A 19,767-nucleotide genomic window follows, 5' to 3' on the forward strand; every position below is an offset into this window, starting at 1 on the left:
GTTTCCAAACAAATAATATATATATATATATATATATATATATATATATATATATATATATATATATATATATATATACATATAGATAGATAGATAGATATTTATTGCAATAAAAGCCACTTTGGGCCATGGCAAAAAAAGGAAAATCACACAAAATAATACCACATGATTATAACACTCATAGCAAAGTATGGTAGCCTACATAACAATAACAACGCAAAATTACAAAACATTACAAAAACATAATAAAGCACACGATACCATTAAACTAACATAAATAGATAGATGTATGTTACATCTATCAAGGGCCATGACTACAAAAATAACAAACAAGAAAACAACTTACACACATACAACAATACTTTCCGCACTCACCCCACTTCTTTTACAAAAATCTATCTCTATGTGACATACCCAATTTTATATACTTTGCTATCATTCTTATTGTCCCATAATTTTTTGATCTCATTACTGAAACCAACCACTCGCTTGTCCCCACATTATCAAAAAATAATTCATTCCTTAAATCCTGTAATTCGGGACAAAGGGCCATGAAGTGAAGCAGATCCTCACCATTTTCTCCGCACATAGGGCATGAGTAAGGACCCTCCTTAACCCTTACCCTCCCTAAATATGTCCTCCTTTCTCCAAGTGCTAGACAATTACCCCTCCCTGATATATACCACTTAATTTCTTCACTATTTAAACCCACTTTAAAATAATTATCATATCCCCAGACCTCCTTCCATTGCCGGTAAATGCCGAGGGACACCGAGGCTGCGACTTCACACTGCCATTTCTGAATCTCCTGATCTTCAAGCACTCCCTTTACTAGTTTTGCTGCATTTCCTACTTCCAGCCCTATCCCCTTGCCTTCATTCCAAACACCTGATAACCCACAACTATTTAAGATTTATTTCACCTGGGAAGCCCATGAACATTTCCTTCTATCCTGCAACACCTCCAGATAAGCTGCATTTACTAACCTATTATTCTGTAAACCAATCACCTTTTCCCAGTATCCTATCATTCTAACCAATGTTTTTACCCTTAATGAAAACAGTCCTAGATCACCCTTTAACACCAGATTATTAAATTTCCCGCTTAGCCCTAAAAGTCTCCTGAAATGTCCTAAATAAATTATCTCTATTTTTTCCCCTTTTTCAAAACCCCAAACTTCCCCACCGTAACTCAATGCTGGGCCTACCTTCGTCTCAAAAATTCTCTTCTGTAGCTTATATATATATATATATATATATATATATATATATATATATATATATATATATATATATATATATATATATATATATATATATATATCATAGGCCTAAGAAAATGCGCCTAAGAAAAGAACGATATGCGCACAATGTGTGTTTTTCTTTTTGGTTCTCCATACCCGGACACTTCGTACCGAAGGAGTTGTCGTAGGAACTTCGAAAAGGGCTCATTCGATTGAAAATTGGAGTGGCTAGTGTTCTTTTTAATAGTCGAAAAGATTGGAGGGCAATTAGCCCCCCCCCCACCGTGCCCATCATTCCCCCAAACATATCCAATCAAAATTTTGAGATAGCCATTTTGTTCAGCGTAGTTGATTTCCAGATAGAAAATATGTTTTTGAGGAGGACAACCCCCCACAACCCTCGGGGCAAGAGTTGTAAGTTAGGCCCTGAGGGCATATAAGAACGATGACTTATTTATTATTTTTTCCTTTAGAGCAGGGCACTTCATATGGAAGGGATCGTCGTAGAAACTTCAAAAGGGGCTCATTCAATTGAAAATTGAGAGTTCTAGTGCCCTTTTTAATAGTAAAAAGTGATTGGAGGGCAACTAGCCCCCCCCACGCCCATCATTTCCCCAATCACATCCAATAAACATTGTTAGATAGTCAGTTTTTTCAGCGTAGTTGATTTCCAGATAGGAAATTTGTTTTTGAGGAGGACACTCCCGCACTAACCTCAGGGCAAGGGTTTCAAGTTATGCCCTGGGGGCATATAGGGTTTTTATAGAAGGCATTATTGTAGAAACTTCAAACAGGCTCATTCGATTTTAAATTCAAAGGGCTAGTAGCCTTTTTAAAAGTCGAAAGTGATTGGAGGGCAACTAGCCCCCCGCCCCCCGCCCATCATTCCCCCAAACACGTCCAATCAAAATTTTGAGATAGCCATTTTGTTCAGAGTATTTGATTTTCAGATAGAAAATATGTTTTTGAGGAGGACGCCCCCCCACAACCCTCAGAGCAAGGGTTTTAAGTTATGCCCTGGGGGTCAATAAGGTTTTTATAGAAGGCGTTGTCATAGAAACTTTGAAAAAGACTCATTCGATTGGATATTCAAAGGGCTAGTGCCCTTTTTAATAGTGGAAAGTGATTGGTGGGCAACTAGCCCCCCCCCCCCAAGCCCATCATTTCCCCAAACACATCCAATCAAAATTTTGAAATTGTCATTTTATTCAGCGTAGTTGATCTCCAGATAGAAAATATGTTTTTGAGGAGGACACTCCCCCACAACCCTCAGGACAAGGGTTTTAAATTATGCCCTGGGGGCATATAAGGTTTTTATAGAAGGCGTTTTCGTAGAAACTTTAAAAAAGGCTCATTAGATTGGGAATTCAAAGGGCTAGTGCCCTTTTGAATAGTCGAAAATGATTTGAGGGCAACTCACCCCCCCCGCACGCCCATCCTTCCCCCTAACACATCCAATAACAATTTTGAGATAGCCATTTTGTTCAGCGTAGTTGATTTCCAGATAGAAAATATATTTTTGAGGAGTACACTCCCCCACAACCCTCAGGGCAAGTATTATAAGTTATGCCCTGGGGGCATATAAGATTTTATATTGAAATCTTTGTCGTAGATACTTGAAAAGGAGCTCATTCGAGTTGAAATTCAAAGGGGTAGTACCCTTTTTAATAGTCGAAAGTGATTTGAGAGCCACCTACCCCCCTCTCACGACCACCTTGTCCCCAAACACATCCAATCAAAATTTTTAGATTGCCATTTTATTCAATATAGTTGAAAGTTTTGGAAATTAGGTCTTTGAGGATGACAACCCCTCCCCCACAGCCCTGACGGCAATGGTTATAAGTTATGCCCTGGGGGCATATAAAGTTTTTAATGAAAGGCAACTAGCCCCCCCCCCTCGCCCATCATTCCCCCAAACACATCCGATCAAAATTTTGAGATAGCCATTTTGTTCAGCGTAGTTGATTTTCAGATAGAAAAAATATTGTTGAGGAGGAAACTCCCCCACAACCCTCAGGGCATGGGTTTTAAGTTATGCCTTGGGGGCATATAAGGTTTTCATAGAAGGTTTGTTGTAGAAACTTCAAAAGGGGCTCATTTGATTGAAAATTCAAAGGGCTAGTGCCCTTTTTAATAGTCGAAAGTGATTGGAGGGTAACTAGCCCCCCCCGCGCCCATCATTTCCCTAAACACATCCCATACAAATTTTGAGATAGCAATTTTGTTCAGCGTAGTTGATTTCCAGATAGAGAATATGTTTTTAAGGAGGACACTCCCCAAAAACCCCCAGGGCAAGGGTTTTAAGTTATGCCCTGGGGGCATGTAAGGTTTTTATAGAAGGTGTTGTCGTAGAAACTTCCAAAAAGGCTCATTCGATTGGAAATTCAAAGGGCTAGTGCCCTTTTTAATAGTCAAAAGTGATGGGAGGGTAACTCGCCCCCCCCCCTCACGCTCATCATTCCCCCAAACACATCCAATCAAAATTTTGAGATAGCCATTTTGTTCAGCGTATGCTAGTTGATTTCCGGATAAAAAATACTTTTTGAGGAGGACACTCCCCCACAACCCTCAGGGCAAGGGTTTTAAGTTATGCCTTGGGAGCATATAAGGTTTTATAGAAGGCGTTGTCGTAGAAACTTCAAAATAGGCTCATTCGATTGGAAATTTCAAAGGGCTAGTGCCCTTTTTAATTGTCGAAAGTGATTGGAAGGCAACTAGCCCCCCCCCCCTCCCACGCCCATCATTCCTCCAAACACATCCAATCAAAGTTTAGAGATAGCCATTTTGTTCAGCGTAGTCTAGTTGATTTCCAGATAGAAAAATATATTTTTGAGGGCGACACTCCCCCACATCCCTCAGGGCAAGGGTTTTAAGTTATGCCCTTGGGGCATATAAGGTTTTTATAGAAGACGTTGTAGTGAAAACTTCAAAAGGGGCTCATTCAATTGGAAATTCAAAGGGCTAGTGCCCTTTTTAACAGTCGAAAGTGATTGAAGGGCAACTAGTTCCCCCCCCCCCCCCACGCCCATCATTCCCCCAAACACATCCAATCAGAATTTTGAGATAGCCATTTTGTTCAGCGGAGTTGATTTCCAGATAGAAATATGTTTTTAAGGAGGACACTCCCCCAAAACCCTCAGGGCAGGGGTTTTAAGCTATGCCCTGGGGGCCGAGAAGGTTTTTATATAAGGCGTTGTCATAGAAACGTTTAACAGGCTCATTCGATTGGAAACTCAAAGGGCTAGTGCCCTTTTTAATAGTCGAAAATGATTGAAGGGCACCTCGCCCCCCCCCCCCCCCCCACGCCCATCACTCCCCCAGACACATCCAATCAAAATTTTGAGATAGCCATTTTGTTCAGCGTAGGCTAGTTGATTTCCAGATAGAAAAATATGTTTTTGAGGGCGACACTCCCCCACATCCCTCAGGGCAAGGGTTTTAAGTTATGCCCTTGGGGCATATAAGGTTTTTTATAGAAGTCGTTGTCGTAAAAACTTCAAAAGGGGCTCATTCGATTGGATATTCAAAGGGCTAGTGCCCTTTTTAATAGTCGAGTGATTGAAGGGCAACTAGTCCCCCCCCTCCGCGCCCATCATTCCCCCAAACCCATCCAATCAGAATTTTGAGATAGCCATTTTGTTCAGCGTAGTTGATTTCCACATAGAAAATATGTTTTTGAGGAGGATACTCCCCCACAGCCCTCAGGGCAGGGGTTTTAATTTATGCCCTGAGGGCATATAAGGTATTTATAGAAGGCTTTGTCGTAGAAACTTGAAAAAAAGGCTCATTCGATTTGAAATTCAAAGGGCTATTACCCTGTTTAATAGTCAAAAGTGATTAGTGATATTTTTTGTTGTTGTTGTTTAGACCAGGGCCCTTCTTATCAAAGGAATTGTAGTGGGAACTTCGAAAGGGGCTCATTCGATTGACAATAGAAAGGGTCGATGCTCTTTGAAATTTTCGAAAGTTATTGTAGTGCAACTAATCCCCCTTTCACTCCCAACCCCCCACGCCCACCCTCTCATTTGTGATAAATGTTTAAAAACTAAATGTTGCCTTAATCTTAAATCAAAATACACTGTGTTAATGCTAATTCCCAATAAGGCATCTCAGCAGTATCCCAAGAATGACTTGAGGGTATTATGTTCAATCTTTCGGGGCTACTTCTGCTCTTGAAATTTAACCGAATCAAAATAGCGGAAGTTTATCCAACCTATCAAAGAAAGTAAACAGATTTTTTTGCGAATTGTATCAAGTTTTCCATTTCAGGTCAACTAGAGGAGGTATGAAACTAAATTAAACAGTACTATAAGTGTCCAGATTTTTAAAAGGGTGTATGTTGTTAAAAATTGCTGAAAATGTTTCTCCAGCATACAAAAAGCAGGCCAAACTATAAAGTCTTAAAAAACGAAAAGATTTAAAGTGTTATTTTCTTTTCCCCTGAAAAAACTATGTCAATATAAAACGAACAGAAATTAATTAAAAAAACGTTTTCCTTAAAATAAGTTTTTCAAAGAAAAGTGAAGAACTCCATTAAGCAAAAAATGAGCAAAAATAAAATCAAATAATCTACCAAGCGTGAAACTACCACAGATCAGCATCGATAAATAAGTGAAACCCAAAACGAACAGAAATTACAATAATTAACCGAGTCAAACTCAAAACGAGCAGAAATTAACATAAGTTGGGCGCAAAACCTCTATGCCCTCCCAAGGCTAGAACACAATTTGCACTTTACTGAAAAAATACAAATGAATGTGCATTGTCAGTTTCATATACATATTCTGTTATTTAGTAATCAAAATGTTAATATTATTTGATTTACTAAAGTTATAAAAGTAAAAACATTTATATTTTTTTCAGTAAAGTGCAAATTTTGTTCTGGCCTTGGGAAGGCATAGGGGTTTTGCACCCACCTTATGCTAATTTCTGCTCGTTTTGAGTTTGACTTGGTTATTTATTGTAATTTCTGTTCCTTTTGGGTTTCATTTATTTATCGATGCTGATTTGTAGTAGCTTCACGCTTGGTAGATTATTTGATTTTATTTTCTCTCATTTTTTTTTTTTAATGGAGTTCTTTACTTTTCTTTGAAAAACTTATTCTGAGGAAAAAGTTTTTTTAATTAATATATATATATATAGATTGATAAACTAGAAGGAATCAGATATTCTATTTTTAATGAAAAAGACTATCATATACAGTGATGCAGCTGTTGGTAGTAGTGGGTGTCAATGTAGGTAAAGAAATGTAAAAAAGACAAATCAGCAAAAATAAAGTAAATAAATTGTTTAAATTAAAGAATGTTTCTATTTCAACTTTTAGAGACGAAAAGCATTGTGCAGTCTTACTAACTAGTTTTGCCTATTTATTTTCATGGTTCAATGTGGCAACACTGACGAAAATACGATACTGCCCTAAAAACTTTATAATTTAGAAACACAACAAGAAAATTATTAGAAGATTACGGTTTTCAGGTATGAATAAACCTGAGGTAGGTCCGGGGAAAAATATCTTTACTTTGGTACTTTAAAAATCCTACATCTAATATCTACTACTCTCCTGAGATCTACTACTACTAATATCTACTACTTTGATACTTTAATAATGATGCTTTAAAAATTCTACATTTAACATCTGAACATGTTATACAGGGTATCCCAGTCAAGTATATATCTCGATATTGACTCGTGAAAGTTACAAAACCATCCATTGAACAATTTAAATTTCTCTTTATACTAATTTGCTTTAAGATGAAAGATTTTAGTATAATCGTTTTTTTGGGCACAAATGCCCCCTTGTTTAGGCACTGAGGGCAAATTTAGAATTTCAATTGGCGAAGCCCCTGAAATGCTAAATATTAAAAATCTAAAAATCGGGCGGTTGGTTCTGTATGAAAGAGTATTCTGCAAAAATGTTTTTATCGAAAGTTACAAGCATTCAGGATATAATAAAAAACAAGATTTTTAAGCAATCGAAGGTTTATACAATTTATAATTACTCAACTATTGATGTAAATTAATATTTAAGCTCGACGAAGATGAAGTTTACAAGCCAAAACCTGGACAGGTATAAAATAATAAAACAAAATCTTCAAGACAAAATTGTTTCAGTAAAAAGTTATCCCTAAATTTTCAACTTTTAGAAAGTCCCCTCACTTTTCTTCAGGAAATGAGGGGAAGGGGGGAGGGGAGGATAGAACCTCTGAAAATGCGACGTATTGGAACAAATGAGAAAAAACGAGCAAGTTTGGTTTGAAAATATTTTATTCAATCTGAACCAAGACTACCCAGCGTAATTAGAAAAAAAAAACAGCCCCGACATCTTTCTATATAGAAGATAAATAGAATATATTTCTATATTATATATATATATATATATATATATATATATATATATATATATATATATATATATATATATATATATATATATATATATATATATATATATATATATATATATATATTATATGTATTAATATATATTAATATATATATATATAATATTAATATAATATAATATATTACATATAATAATATATTATATAATATATTAATATAATAATATTTTAATATATATTATATATTAATATATATTATATATATTTTAATATATATTAATATATTTCTATATTTCTATATAGAAGATATATAGATATATATTTCTATATTAGAATATAGATTCTAAAAATGGAGCATTGTACGGGGATACAATTTAAATTTTTTCCCCTCCCCCATATTCCCTCTAAGGGGGCCCTCTATCTGTTGAAAGCAATGGAAAGAGCTTCTTATTTTCCCACAATCAATTTCATAATATCTAATCGACGAATATTCAATCAATTTGTTGACTTCTAAAGTTTGACTTTGTTAGATTCTCAACGGGCCTACCCAGTTAATGTTTCGTTCCATAAGCATGCATTTAAAAAAAAACTTCCCAAACCCTTTTTCAGAAAAAAGTCCTCCTAAGAAATTTCTACGAAAGTTCTAATAGAGCCTTCTTTTTGGATGAACAAGGACTAAAAAACTTTAAATAGGACTTAGAAAAGAAAATTAAAAAAAGGCAACGAAAAATGGAGATACGGTTCGATTAAGACACTAAGACAATTATGGAAACTAACTGGCAACTATCTACCAAAAAGATATGTTTACCTAAATCCTTTTCCAAAAAAGAGGAATGAACAAATTATCGGCACTTCTGTGGTTTTTTTTCCAACAAAATTGTAATATATAAAAACAGCCAAGGTGAAACAGACAGCCCTCGTCTATTTTACGGAATAAACAGAGGTAGGAGAAAATAGTCTAGATAGAAACAGCTTTTTATTTAAAAAAAAAAGAAAGAAAACAAACATATACCTTTTTAGACCTTTTTTGGAAAAACACACTTGAAGTCGAAGAAGCAACCATAGATGAACTTGTTCTTAAAGAAAAGCTGAAAGCAGCTGAGATCAAAACAGCAAACTGCAAATTTTTCAGTAAAACAGAAAAAGAAGAAAAGGGGTTAGCAAAACACAAGCATTGCCGATTCGTTCTCTCCGAGAACAGCTACTGAAAGGGGCTAAAGATATCTCATTTTCTTTCAATAAAACAATTGATCAATTTCTAGAGGCTTTGGGTTTTCTAATTTTTTAACAGGGTTTTCTCATAATTATATATTTTTTTTTCTTGTACGTTTCAAGCCAATCGGAAAATAAAAATTGTTTCGTCAGGAATTGAGCAACCTTTTTTTTTTTTTTTTTTTTTTTTTTTTTTTTTTTTTTTTTTTTTTTACTAATTTTGTTTTCATCGATGGGACCAATGGGACATCCGTGGGTCCAGTCTATATGTCTTGTGAGTTCAAGCTAATGAAAAAGAAATTAATTCATTGATAGACTTTCAGATGTCACACAACGATACAACCAAACTTCCAAATGTGTTGTCTTCACTATGTCTACCCGGGCTTCTACACATGCCCTATAAGTTTCAAGCCTATCAGACACAAGATATATTTTCGGCCTATTTTGGGCATCGCGAATCAATAAAGCCAAAATTAGTTTTGATCTTTCTTTTCCTACATAGGGTCAAGAACATTTCAAGCCAATTGGAGACGTAAAAACCAAGGTTCATTTTATTGTCTTTTGTAGTTCCCCTTGACCCAGGGGAACGGGGTCGAACCAACATTTAGGAGAGAATAATGGTTCAACTTTCTCACCCCTTCTTCCAAACATAGAACATTAAGTCTTCTTGCCCTCATTAAATGCTCCCTGAAAGTTTAACTCGATCCCCGAACCGTTCACGAGATATTGCAGATGAGCTATTTTGATAGTCTAGGTTTACGCAATGTCATTAGATTAACTTTACTACGTCAAAAGCCCCAATGAATAAACTTTAGCCAGATAAGAGACGACAATTTTTGGAGCCCCCTCATCCCTTTGATAAGCACAAAACTTTAAGTCACCTTATTCCAACCCAAAAAGGCGGATCAGATACATTTTTTTCACCCATTCCCCCCTAGACCCACCTCCAAGGTCGTCATGCAGGGGGGGGGGGGGTGAAGCCCTCATTGTTTTTGGGCACTCGGTAAAAAAATGAGTCGGTAAAATCGTGGGGCGCAACGATTTTACCGACTCCGCAAAAATTTTGTTTGGTTAAATAAAGACCACGAAAATACTGACATGTCATCTACAGAAATCTCAAACTTGGTCGGTAAACGCAGCAGTTTTACCGACTCCTGTCGTGGTTTTACAGATGGTGCCACAATTTTCCATTTGGTTAAATAAAGAGCAAGGAATTAGTGACATGAAATTTACCGAAATATCAATATCGGTCAGTAAACGCAGTGGTTTTACCGACTCGTGCAGTGACTTCATGTATCGTATTCAAAACAGACATTTTGCTAATTTTTGAAAGAAAAAAAACAGTCGGTAAAAATGACCAGCCAGTCAGTAAAATTCCCCCCCCCCAAATATATTGGCTAGCAACGACCCAGTCCACCCCCATTAAAAATAAAAGGGGCTGATCCCACTCCCCTGAGCACGAAACTTGTCCCTTGCTCTCCCTTAAAAACTATGAGATTTAAATCGATCCTCAAGCTGTTCCCGAGATATTGCAGATATTCACTATAGAGTGAATAAAAGAACAGTTTTCTTTTTGGAGGGGGAAGCAAGGAGACATTAAATTTTAGGAAAGGGGGCAAACTATTTTTTCTCCAGCTCCCACGAAAGAATGTACTGGCTGTTTTTTCTTTTCTTTTTCATGTGTGTTGTTCGATAGGCTCTTTGATTGGTTGCGGCTTGGTTTGATTGACATGTGTTTTAATCATGCTTCAATCAACCCTACAATCTTGATCGAAGCCCATTTTCAATTTAACTTTTTATCTGAATTGTTAAGTGTCTGCTGTGAAATTCATTATAACACAGACTTGGCCTTTCTTGCCTTGACTTTGGTTGTCCTTAAAGCGGCGTTCACATGCGTGTCGCGCATAGACATAAATGTCTAGAGAACTACCGTTCGCAAGTGAAATTCTGTGCTTTGTTAGACAAGTTACAGCTAAGCACCCAGTTCTAGACTCTAGAACTCGAAGTCTAGTATTTTCGATTACAGCCAATCAGAATATGCCAAGTTCCACTATTTTCATCATCTATGTTTATAATTTTAAACTGAAATTTAATTTTTGTTTTCTCATTAATTGTTTTTTTCATTTCAGGCAAATATGCAACCACAGACATAATAGTGAAGCATAGTAAGGCAAATTGTTTGGACTGTTTCATCCATTATCTAGTGAAACTAAAAATAGGGATTACAATTTTGAAAGTTTTCCCCGCAAGCTCTCTTGATTGGCTAAAAATAACAACTGTAATCTATTTGAAACTAAATTTGTAGTTTTTTCTAAACACTGAATTCTTTTGTGAACGGTAATTTCCAGGACATTGATTTCTGGTCAGACACGTGTCTAGACATGAGATTCTTGCTAGACACACATGTGAACGCCGCATAAGCGGAAAAAAGTTAATAGTATAATGGCGTCGATTTTTCCTTATACTTATTGGATGATAATTCTATTTATTGAACAATGTGGAGTATGTTCTTTTAGTTATTCTGATTCAGAAATAAAGTAACATATTTTCTAAATTCAAATAGCTTGACCATAAACCTATGCGGTAGGACCTGAAGGTGCGACCTGGACCTGCCATAGACTGGTAGGACCTGAAGATGTGTTCACCTCTGAGTAAAGCGGGATATAATTTTCAGCTTATTCAATTAGGCACTTATTAAATTGGTGGAACATTAAAATAGGAAATGTCGCTGGCCTAAGCAATGGTATAAACCGAGAAGCCGCTGCACTCATGATCATTTACGTTCTGCGTTATACTGAACCAGAAGACTATAGGAACTTCGATAAAATGGAGAGACCTTTGATTTTTTACTGAAGTTAGTTTGGCACAAAATAGAGAAAAAGGATACATATATGCGCGAAGCGATTTCTGCTGCTCAGAGACTTTTCGTCCCATTAAGGTAGCTAGCTTCGGGTATAGACTTGGAAGACGGGAATATTCCAGTTTCAATGCCTTTAACGCGACCACTATCCTGTCAAATGCCGAATTCTTTTTATTTCGGTCAAAGTAGTCTTTGATTTTCACCCTATACAATTCAGGGTAATTCCGCTTCAGCTCTATTAATGAACAGATAAACTTGCGTTCAAATTTCTGAATTTCTGAGCTTTGAGGAAAGCATGTGTCCTACATGGTCGCCACTAGCCGGCAACCATATTCGTTAAATATATTTAACATAAATTCCAATAAAGTTCCCCATGGATAAAATTCCCTATCCAAAGTTAAGAATTCGATTTTTTTTTTTTTGAATTAAGAGTGATTTCAACTTCCCATGCCCTCCTGCTGAACACAGCTTAATCCGGAAATCAGGAACAAATTCGCGAAAACGGCACTAAAGAAAATGACATGGGAAAGATAATGTTGACAGTGGCATGGCAACAAAATCGCCGTACTGTGGTATTTTATGAACACAGAACATAAAGTCAACTCACATTTATTCGTAGGGTTGAGTGGCATGGTAAAGGAGAAAGCGAGCACATTGAATACTCTGAAACAGAACGAAAAAAAAGAAAAAAAGATACAGGATGCAGTACTAGACTCTTAGAGTCCAAACCGGCGGTGCTGACCTCCACCTCAAGGCCCTTTAGTTTTGAGGGCCAGCCACCCTGTGCTTTCTCATACCTTTCCTGCTTACCTTCCCCACATTTCTACAGGCACCCATTTAAAGCTGGACCGACTCTGGCTGAGCTTACAGAGTAACGCCACTGACTCCCGTCCCAGACCAAATAACTGGCCACACCAGGAGTCGGGCCTTCGCCCTTCGAACGAAACAATCAAAAATAAACAAAAAATGAAATTTTCGCATGTTTTATTTTAGCTGTTATTATAAATATATTATTGTAATCCGCACAATTTTTCAATTTTTTATAAGCCACACTATCGGGTAATAGATAGACAGATATTTATGAAACAATAGAAGTCCTTACATTATCCCATACAAGGTTTTATGGCTTGGAAAGCAGGGATTCAATCGTGTTTCGATTAGCTTATTGGATTATTATCGCTAATTTGCGATGTGGTGCCTTCAAAGCAGCCAAAAGATTCATACAAAAGCAACGAAGATTTGCATCTAAGCCTGGTGGCCTGGTGGCTAATTTGCAATGCGGCACCTTCATAGCAGCCAAAAGATTCATACAAAAGCAAGGAAGATTTGCATCTAAGCCTGGTGGCCTGGTGGCTAATTTGCAATGTGGTACCTTCATAGCAGCCAAAAGATTCATACAAAAGCAAGGAAGATTTGCATCTAAGTCTGGTGGCCTGGTGGCTAATTTGCAATGTGGCACCTTCATAGCAGCCAAAAGATTTATACAAAAGCAAGGAAGATTTGGATCTAAGCCTGGTCTTTAAAACGTGATGATGCTAGAAGTTAGGAATATTTTGAAAAAAAATAACAATACAAACCTTTTGAGAAGCTGTAGTTCTTGCATTGCCATATCACATTGCTGTCGCAGTGCATCATAATCTCTCACAGAAGAAGAAGATTGAGTTCGATCTCCCATCCCACTAGTGCTGCCACCAAGCCCACTTCTCGGAAGAGTGCCAGCTAAAAATAAAAGAACTTAGCAAGCCGAATAAAGCATCCACGAGACAAAGATATAAAAAGGCCTATCCCCCCAATTTGAACAAAAATAGGGGGAGTACATGTAAAAACACAAGAAATTGGGGGGGGGGGGGAGCGTATAGTGGAACTGCAGGATCAATCGCTCAATAATCTAAAAGATTGTTACTAGTTGTTTCACGTTTATTATCTTAATAACTAATTTACGTGGGCAATCCAACTAATTTTTTTTGAAAGGTTCTAAGTTTGATGAGAACAGGATAAAATAGTGAGGCTACTTTGAGCTAGTGGCAACCTTTGGTGCGGAAGCCAACTAAAAGTTTTAAACTTTTCTAGTTTCTAGAGAACAGGATAAAATAGTGTGGCTACTTTTGGCTAGTAGCTATAAATAAAAGTTCAAAGGGATAAAAATCCTTTTAATAGACAGTGATGATGACAACAGTGATAGAAACTCACAAAAATACTAAATATTTTGGTCACATATGCAGTGACCGTCATCAGTAGTAAAACTAAACTAAAACAATTTAAAACAATAGTTTATATACAACATCAAATAAAACTACATATTGTTTAATTCTCTAATTCTTTTCAAAGCAAAGGCGGAAGCTAGCCTCTTTGACATCTCTGAATGTTAACTTGACCAAGCTTAACTACTTATCTTTGAAATATTAAAGAAAGTTTGTCCAGGAAGCAACTGTTTACCCCACATCAAAAGGAAGCAAAATTTTTACATTGTTATTTTTCTATGATTGCGAAGTGTGTAATTGCGTATATTATATAAAATATCCAATAAAATTCTTATTCACGATTTTATCTCTATTCTCCTTCGAGTCTTAAAAATTAATTTTTGGATACACTTTTTTACATATTATATCTCATTTAAATCCTTAAATCAAAAACTACTTCTAAAGGAGCACAAAATCCTTATTTTTACTTTGTAAAATTATGAAAATGCGAGACATACCCTTCTGTTTTAGGTACAACCGTTACCCAAATATAATACTTACACATTGATCCTGCAGGAGACGAAGGAAGACTTCCCAGAGGCGATCCAGGTAACACGCCACCTAACTGTCTATACCGACTTAGCTCTTTCTTCAAAATATCACGGTCATGCGTCACTAGCTGAAAAACAAAGAACTACAATGTCACCATCACTCTTAGAGGTCACAACTGACATTTTCACATTTCCTAGCAACTCTTTGCAAATCTCATCATAAAGTAAGAAAAAAGCACGGCAATATAGATCAGAAGGATTAGAGGGTGACAGAGCAAACACTGTCTGGATGATCCTCCTTTAGAAAACAGCTTAACCAACGGTATTTGGGGATGATATCAGAAATGTTAAAATACACCTCTCCTCCTCCTGAGAAAACGGAAGACAATAAAAACTAAACTGTCAGATATAAGCCCCAGTCAATATATCCCATTTCTCTTCTCGTGTAAATCAGTTTAAAACCAAGTAAAACTAAATGTGTCCAAAACACTTGAAGTGCTTAATTTATTATGACCATACTAATCCATCGCCTCCTCCCCCAGCAAAATCTCCTGGCTGGATCCTAGTGTGGTTTTGGAAACCGGATGAGAAATGTTCACTCTACTCAGAAAAAGACACATCTTAGCCAACAGATTTAACTAGAGGCAGGTCATGTAAAGATGCAAACCGTTAGAGAAGAATTGACCATCTAAAAATGAAGCTTGATTTTCCTTCACATTTTTTACAGTTATTGTACATTTCTTCGGTATATCCATGTATACTGTTCATAAGTTAAGCTATGTGCATTCCCTTCAATGCGTTTTAGCACACGTCTACCTCAGAATGATTCCATTAGGGAGTTAGGAGATGCCAATTTGAGGAACAGAGAATCAGGAGTCTATAAGGTAATGAATATACAGGGAAATATACCGAAAATTATAGGAAATTAGCATAATATATACAGCTAGATTGCCTAAATTATGAAATACTGGTCAGTGGCAGATCCAGGGGGAGCGAAGGGGGCGCCCCCCTAAAATAGTCTAAAGTAGTGTAATTTACTTAATTAACGAAAATTTCCGTTAATTAAACTTGCTCCTAAAGCAAGTTTATCGGATCGACCTATTTTGCGCGCCCCCCCCCCCCTAAAAAATCCTGGATCCGCCACTGATACTGCTTTTAGGGCTAAATATGCTAATACATGTCTTCCAGAATTCATTATCAGATTATTTTGATGGAAGATTAACATTCCTTTTCCAGATCAGCGTTGCCAACTCGGTAAAATTGTACCATTTTTGGCCCCATTCATCTCGCGCGGTACACTTTTATTCAGAAAACTGGTACAGTTGTTTCAAACGTTGGAAACACTGTTCCAGATAATTGGAACAGTAATTTGCTATCTTGGCACCTGCTTTTTCAACTATCAAGGAGCTATGTTCAACCAAAGGATTAATATATTATAAGCTTAAATGATGCAATATTAGACTGATGTAATTAGAATACATGTTTGATTACTTTTAAGTTTTATCCATATTTACCAAATCATATTGGTGTGATTCACAAGAAATGAGCTGTTCTGTTTAAAAATTATGAATTACAGGGAAAAGAATGGGGAAACCTGGAGAACCAGATGGCAGTAAGAAAAAAAAACCAGATATGGGTTGAAAAACCCAGATATGGGTTGAAAACCCCAAAATTGGGAGATATAGGTATAAACCATAAAAAATAAAAATAAATTGAAAAACGGCTAGCTTCAAGCTAGGTTCTTGATTAGTTTATATCTGATCTACTTACCGAGCTACAGGGTAGGTAAAAAAAAAAAAAAAAATTAAGAGGTACGGTATTGGACTTTACAGTCCCTACCAGTGGCGCTGATCTCTATTTCATGACCGTTCCGCCAGGAAGGGCATTGGAGGAGCAGCCATTTTGTTCTTTATAACATCCTTCCTGTTTGTATTCCCCTAATTTCTCCATGTATCCATTTAGAACTGGGTCGATTCTTGCTAAGCTTACAGTCATGTCACTGACCCCTGTTCATACCTTCAAAACCAACTGACTGGGATTACAGCAGTGTACGCTGTTTCTCTTGTGCTTGGATCAGATATCTTTTTCATCTCAGTGCATAATTCCACCCACCAATTATTTAATATTTTTGTTTACTGTGTTTCAGTAGTCAGCCCTTTCGATTAAAAAAAACACTGTTCTCCCCCCCCTCCTTTTACTTTGTATGTAATTATGCAGAAGTTATTTTGTATTTTGTAATTTTATAGCTGACAACGCTTGCATAATAGTGTATAACCTAACCTTTTATGTTTGCAATAACCTTTAACCTAACCTTTTATGTTTGCAATAACCTTTTATGTTTGCAATATTTATGCAATGTTTGCAATTTGTTTAATTATGCAATGTTTGCAATTTTATGTTTGGCCCTAACATTTTCTGTTTGCGATAAATTATATTCGTTGCCATAAATTAAATCTAATTGCATATGATTGTAATAAATTATCTGCTATGATTAAATTTTGAAAAGCTGTAAAGTTGTTACAACAGTGTTATGAGTATAAACATGTCCTAGTTGTGAGATATTAGAAATGTAGGGTGGCGAATGTGGTTAATGAAATATCACGGTCATTTTCAGAAAATGATGTAAGTTTCACTATTTAGTGGCATGAGAGAGGCATTAGATGTATAGGGTGGCAAACGTGATGGAGGAAATATCACGGTCATTTTAGAAACATGATGAAAGTTTCGCTATTTAGTGGCATTACCGAGGTATTAGATGTGTAGAGTGGCGAACGTGATCGAGGAAATATCACGGTCATTTTAAAAAAATGATGTAAGTTTCGCTATTTAGTGGCATTAGCGAGGCATTAGATGTATAGGGTGGCGAACGTGATGGAGGAAATATCATGGTCATTTTAGAAACATGATGAAAGTTTCGCTATTTAGTGGCATTACCGAGGCATTAGATGTGTAGGGTGGCGAACGTGATCGAGGAAATATCACGGTCATTTTAAAAATATGATGGAAGTTTCGCTATTTAGTGGCATTACCGAGGCATTAGATGCGTAGAGTGGCCAACGTGATCGAGGAAATCTCACGGTCATTTTAAAAATATGATATAAGTTTCGCTATTTAGTGGCATTAGCGAGGCATTAGATGTGTAGAGTGGCGAACATGATCGAGGAAATATCACGGTCATTTTAAAAACATGATGTAAGTTTCGCTATTTAGTGGCATTAGCGAGGCATTAGATGTGTAGGGTGGCTAACGTGATCGAGAAAATATCGCGGTCATTTTACAAATATAATGTAAGTTTCGCTATTTAGTGGCATTAGCGAGGCATTAGATGTGTAGGGTGGCGAATGGATCGAGGAAATATAACGGTCATTTTAAAAACATGATGTAAGTTTCGCTATTTAGTGGCATTAGCGAGGCATTAGAAGTGTAGGGTGGCGAACGTGGTCGAGGAAATATCACGGTCATTTTAAAACATGACGTAAGTTTCGCTATTTTGGACTAAAAATAGCGAAAAAAATGAAGCTGGACGCGTAAATTTAAAAATCTAACATAAGTCTCTTTGAACAACTCGAATTAAAATTGAATAAAGAACAGTAGAATGGAATTCTGTTGTTTTGTTTTTGTAAATTAACACAGTTTTCCCTGGTTTTCTCTTCAAGTTGCATTGTTTGGCTGGTTTCAGTTAGCAATAATCGAGGAAATGGGCATGTAAGCAGAAGATGGAATACCTACAAGGAATTACTCTAATGAATACACTGAATTGCTTCAGGGGTGTTATTTATTTCTGTAGGCGTAATTTTATTCAAAATATTTCCAAGTAATTACATAGTAGGGTAAAGAATCACTTCACGAACAAATCTATATAGGATAGTCAACTGCTTTCCGAACAAAGTTTGGTCTAATATTTAAAAATAAAGTACTTAATCTAGGAAAACTAAGGCTTCAGAGAGCTTCAGGATATTTGTGCTGATTTCTAAAAGTTTTTAGCTCTAGGCTATAATTAGAATTTAGCGAATTTCGTGGATTTGCTATTTTTTGGCTGATTTTTCATAAACGGTCGGTTCATAATGCCAAATAAAGTCAATTAAGAAAATATAACTTTTGCAGATAGTCACAGGCCATATTTGGCTCACTAACCTTACCCTCCCTCCCAATGCGTGAAATATACGGTAGCCCTACGCTATCTACAAAATTTACAGTCTAAAAGTTTACTGATTAACTGCAAAAAAATATTTGCAGGTAATTACATAGTAGGGTACGAGGTAAGATAACTAAGCCCAGCTTAATTGAAGCTTCAATTGCTTCAATCTAGGTTTTGGCAGTCTATTGCCGAGCCATATCGTTTAATTCCAGACAAACACAACTTTTCAAGATCAGTCAGATATGAATTCGTCAAGTTTCGTTTACGTAGCTAAAATACTTTCTGAAGAATATTAAATATTTTGAAATGAAATACCTAAAAAAAATAATGCATTAAATCTGATTTTTACCTAAAAATCCTACCAAAAATGAGTCTTTACTCTATTTTTAAAATAGACAAATTTCGAAAGATTAGCTGTTCCCAGGGCTTGGCATAATTGTCTACTACTGTATACTAACACAAGAGAATTTGTACGCTAAAAAGAAAATATCATGAAAACTTGAATTACAGATCTTGGGTCTCGAAAGCAGTTGCTAACCCTTGGCTACTTGATACCTTTGAGGGTTGGAATTGAAAGGCAGTTAAGCTAGAAGAAAATATCAAGGTCATTAAAAAGAGACTTTCCAAGTGTAAGGAAGTAAGAACTTATTACAAACGTAATAATCAAAGCCATTGTAACTGCATCCCAGCTGGCACGTACGCAGAGGGGGGCCTCCGCCCCCCCCCCGAAATCTCACGATTTTTAAATACCCCATAATTTTTTTTTATACTTCTCACAGAATAAGGGATTTGAAGGATTTGCCCCCCCCCCCGAAACAAATTCCTACGTACGTGCCAGCATCCCAGTACCTTCTTAATGGGCCCAAATGTAATTCTCAAGCTACATAAAAACTGCTATTCCTTAATTAATTCAATTCAAAACAGATTCTGGCATTTCTTGGACAGGAAATACTACATCCCAATCTCCTTCTATATGTCCCATTGCTGTGGCATATACCACTGACATTCTAATATCATTTCAGTCTCCCCACCCCCCTTACTAATGGGGCCAAACCTATTATTTAATCAAAAAATCAAGACTGATCCTATGCTATGTACAAAACATTGCTGATTGTGTTTTTTTTTCTATTTTAATTTGAAACTGTGTTTTATTTGTGCTTCTGAATCAACTTTTATTGAAAAACTTTCTTTCAAATGAGCCCTTGAGCAGCTCTCTATCTTGTCTCAGTGCCCCGCTAGCGG

General features: G+C 36.4%; 1 protein-coding gene across 1 annotated transcript in view; it reads right to left on the bottom strand.

Annotated features, from left to right (window-relative positions):
* The window catches only part of Dlg5 (MAGUK family member discs large 5), a 195,504-nt gene that overhangs the window by 158,855 nt on the left and 16,882 nt on the right, over nt 1-19,767 (bottom strand). The window contains exons 3-4 of the mRNA XM_089089949.1: nt 14,398-14,515; nt 13,234-13,375 (exon numbers count right to left, since the gene is read on the bottom strand). Of these exons, the coding sequence (XP_088946075.1) occupies nt 13,234-13,375; nt 14,398-14,515 (260 nt within the window). The remainder of the gene's footprint in view (nt 1-13,233; nt 13,376-14,397; nt 14,516-19,767) is intronic.

The sequence above is a fragment of the Artemia sp. Qi Xiang Cuo genome, chromosome 5 (genome assembly GCF_049724085.1).
Source record: "Artemia sp. Qi Xiang Cuo chromosome 5, ASM4972408v1, whole genome shotgun sequence".
NCBI classification, from domain to species: Eukaryota; Metazoa; Arthropoda; class Branchiopoda; order Anostraca; family Artemiidae; genus Artemia; species Artemia sp. Qi Xiang Cuo.